This window comes from Pinus tabuliformis, chromosome 4_1, assembly GCF_031772625.1.
Source record: "Pinus tabuliformis cultivar Carrire ecotype Pingquan chromosome 4_1, CPIR1, whole genome shotgun sequence".
Taxonomy (NCBI): Eukaryota; Viridiplantae; Streptophyta; class Pinopsida; order Pinales; family Pinaceae; genus Pinus; species Pinus tabuliformis.
Window position 1 is genome coordinate 952,612,404 of NC_142303.1, and position 4,098 is coordinate 952,616,501.

The following is a 4,098-nucleotide window of genomic DNA, read 5'->3' on the forward strand; positions in this document are numbered from 1 at the left end:
CAGTTTTTGAATATAAGACTTAAAGTTGCAAACATAGATAAGTTATTTTAGCAAGGCTAGATGAAATGACTTCCTATGATGCTATTTATTCTTGGAGAGAATTATTGCTTATGTTGATTCCTCATCAGTTATCCTCTTAATATTTGACCAGTGCTTCTTTATGAAGAGTTTTCAGATTTTGCTTTCTGAATTTAAAAATCTTGGTCATTAAATTGCATATCAATTCCAAATTGATGCAATATAATAGCCTTCATTATTTGTATTTCTATGAGGAACTTCTCTGCTGTTCTAAACTACTTGACTTAGTGCTTCATTGTCAAGCACACATCTTGTTGTTCGTTTTCAAGGGCTAGGAGAGTACCAAACCTAATTGCCAAAAATCCATTGGTTCACTATTGTGGAAACAAACTATTTCACCGTTGTGACAACTCGTTGGTTCATATTTGTGACAACTCGTTGGTTCACTATTGCAGCAACTCGTTGGTTCACCTTTGCAGCAACTTGTTGGTTCAACTTTGTAGCAACTCGTTGGTTCACTGTTGCGGCAACTCATTGGTTCACCGTTGTGGCAACTCATTGTGTCACTGTTACGGGAACTTGTTGGGTAACTATTGCATCGAATTTCACCATTGCAAAAAATCAGTGGGTCAGCGTTGCAACAACTCTGTGGATCATAAAATGGTAAACTAAGGCAAATAAGAAATTGTCATTGCCCTTGCTTGATTTTATTTATGACACCATTGAACATCAATAACCTAACATGATTATTCTAAAAAATTCTTTTCATCTATGCATAATCTTCCATTCACATGCATGGATAGAATTTGTCTAAAAAATATAGATTTTCTATACAAATAATAGATTAAAATGAACCAATATAATATTAAAGTTTATAAAAAAAATCCACATTAATTTTTATTAATATAAAATTATATATATTTATTGTTTATTACTTTAAATTAATTATATTTAAACTAAGCCAACATTATAATTCATATTCAAATATGAAAACTAGTAAAGTATGTTCAATAACTAAATTAAACATTAGACAAAAAATTTATAATATACTAACAGGTCAATCAAGCGATCTTAATTTTCATAATAAATATACACTTTATTTTATTATTTATATTAATATTATTTTTAAATAAAATAGGTGAGTATAATATATTTTTTAATTAATAATAAATATATAGTTTGAAAGGGAATATAATAATTTTTTAGATCACTGATGAACATATATCATTAAGAGAGAAAACAAATAATTTTTAAATGGTAAAAAGCCAGGAAAAAGTCGGTATTTTGTACTCATTCAAAATACATTTGAAATGATTTTTTTTTTTAATTTGTTTTTAAAAGAAATGTGTCTTTTGATTTGATTTTTTTTAATTAAAGAAATGTGTCTTTTTCTATATTATATATAAAGCACATTTTATCGGCGATATAGGACGAGCGAAAGCGCGTCTGTACGGGCACATCCGTATACATGAGTTATGCGTCCCTTCCATCACTCCGATCTTGAGTTGTCTCTCGCGTAGAGTACGTGTGCGTAGCGAGTTGCGTCCATGCCCTCCACTCCACTCCACGGCATTAGGTTGAAAGCCCATGGGTGTCGATAAATACATTTAATTCAATTCATTTCATCAGTGCACTCCAACTCATCGATCATCCTCCTTCCCACAAGAGGATTAAAAATTACAATTGATATTTCTCATCATCAAGTCGGAGTAAAATTAGTATGAACCAGATGATAAAAACGATGGATATAAGAGTCGCTGCTGCTACCGGGGCTGTGCATGGAGCAGCAAGCCTGTGCGGTTTATTACCTTTGCAGGCGAAGTTGGGAAGATCAGTTTGTAATTTCGAAAGTCACCACAGGATCTTCATGTCGAAAAGCTGCTATTAGAGCTGGTGGCCCTGGAGGCAAGCAATCTGGCTCAGGTACGTTGATCCCATCAGTTGCAGTTTTTTTATTTTATAAATAAGTAGGTAAGCACTATTTCTATGTCTATCTATTCGTATGTGGAAAATCCAAATTCTATTTTAACGTTTCTGGTGAAAAAGCTGTCATTGCAGGTGAACCGAGCAGAGTAGATACGGAAATGATTGTTTTGAGAAAACTGATGCAGGAGCTGAGAATGCACGAAACAACTTACGCTCCTCCACGGCACTGGATGAAGTGGGAGAAAGAGTGGTCCATTACATATGATTCAGACATGTGTCAATTCCTTCAATGCTCGCAGAGCATGTTGATTAACAGCAGACTGGCCATCGCCATCTCTGCTTTGGCCTTAATATTACCGAGCGTCCCTGCATTTCTGTTGCTTCTCCTCGTTGAAGTATCTCAAATTTCAGCTCCTCAAGTCGCGTTGGCCATGGAATTGCTGACCAAATTATTAGACGTGCAAAGCTGAAAATGAGCTTCTCCAACAAACATCAATCGGTGATGATATTAATAGTAAACAAACAGTCATGTGTTGGTTAACCCTTCTTGTGTGTGTTGTTTCTATACCACGAGACAACAATTTGTTTCTTTGAAAGTCTATCTATTCTAGAAATTGTTTGAATAGTGACCAAACTAATGATAAAGGTTCTTTTAGAAACACCTCCAGCTAGTTTGTTTGGCCAAGGAAGGATCTCCAGCTAGTTTGTTTGGCCAAGGAAGGATCTATCTCCTTATGTAAGGCTTATAGCCTACCGTTTCAAAGGAACGAATAACTCTGAAAAAGAAAAAAAAAAAAATTAAACCAATACACCATAACATTTTATCATAAAATTTTGATTATAATTCGCCCATAGGCATATATATTTCAACCTGGGATGGATGAAGGCTTGGGGAATTATATATATTTTTTTTAATCAACGAACCGGATTGAATGTCTTGGGAATATCCTACGAATATTCTTGGAAATATCTTACGAATATCCTTCGTCTGAGTGTGCAATGGACGGATGCGATTTCACATAGGGTAGTCGGAAGGTTTACCCTTTTGCGTTACAATCTATAGAAATTAATTTTTAATTAATTAAAACCCTGAGTTGAAGCGTTTCCATTCTCCCCTTAATCGTTCCGATTATTTTTCAATAGCAAGTGCCAAGTTACAATGAATTTACCCGATACAAGCCTAGGTGTCATGACACGAGATCAACAAACGAACAGCCCAGCGGTATATGTGCGTGGCCAACAAATAGGCCATTAGAGCCAACAAACAGATCCATAAGCACAAAAATTGAAAGCAGAGGCAAGGGTTTAAGGAAAGACTTATCGAAGGAGCCGAGCCCATGCGAACAAGGAAGGAAGCCGTGGACCAAGGTCATGGTCACAGAGTGCCCATTGCTCACAAGGAGCAAGAACAATCAGTGACAGAAGAAAACGAGGTAGAAGCGCAAGGCATAGAAGGAGAGCTCACCTTTGGTTGAACGTCGGATGAGAGTCGAGAGCTGAGCCACCCTGCAACCATGACCTGCAACAAAATGCCAAGCAAGCAGTCAAACAACGAAGCAAACACTTTGAAATCAATAGCATAATCGAACCGAGCGTATAGCAAAGACCTGCAACCAAAATCATAACCAGAGCCGAACAGACGGAGACCACAAACTGAGACCCAGGGTTCCAAACCCAGAACTTCAAAACCATGCTCAGAGCAAGAAACATCACCAACGTGCGCAAATAGAAACCCTCACGAGAAATCATTCCCAAAGTTGGACAAAAAAAACCCTCGTGAAACAACAACCAAAGACCAGGAGCCGAGACCTCGAAAGAGCAGCAGAACGACAGAGCAACAATAGAATGGTCGGAGTTAGGGATTCCGCGGGATAGTGAAGAGGCAGGAGAAGCAAGCCCGAGGAGGAGGACAATTGTCCTCATGACATAACCTCCCGTACCGCACCATAAAGTCAGCCAACCACAAAACAATCAACTTTACAATCAACAATTAATTATAAGTCGTAGGTGTTCAGGGCTGGTCCCATCAAATTTTGGTATCAGAGCAGGTTAGAGTTAATTTGTTTTTCTTTACAAAATGGAAGTCGGAAGAAGAGGTCGTGGCAGAGCTATTCGAAGGGTAGTAGATGAAGGATTGAGAGAAGAGATTAGGAT

General features: G+C 37.2%; 1 protein-coding gene across 1 annotated transcript; it reads left to right on the plus strand.

The window, feature by feature from the left end:
* Window positions 1–1,657: 1,657 nt before the first annotated feature.
* Window positions 1,658–2,696, plus strand: LOC149179307 (uncharacterized). The gene is made up of 2 exons (XM_089423811.1): window positions 1,658–1,941; window positions 2,077–2,696. The coding sequence occupies exons 1-2, from the start codon at window positions 1,797–1,799 to the stop codon at window positions 2,412–2,414; spliced, it is 483 nt and encodes a 160-aa protein (XP_089279937.1). The 5' UTR covers window positions 1,658–1,796; the 3' UTR covers window positions 2,415–2,696.
* The last annotated feature ends 1,402 nt before the right edge of the window (window positions 2,697–4,098 follow it).

What these genes read in the sequence shown, in the direction of transcription:
- LOC149179307 (XM_089423811.1), top strand. Translation starts at nt 1,797, where the DNA reads ATGGAGCAGCAAGCCTGTGCGGTTTATTACCTTTGCAGGCGAAGTTGG. An exon ending in AGGCAAGCAATCTGGCTCAG is followed by an intron (nt 1,942 to 2,076) that starts GTACGTTGATCC and finishes CTGTCATTGCAG; the next exon opens with GTGAACCGAGCAGAGTAGAT.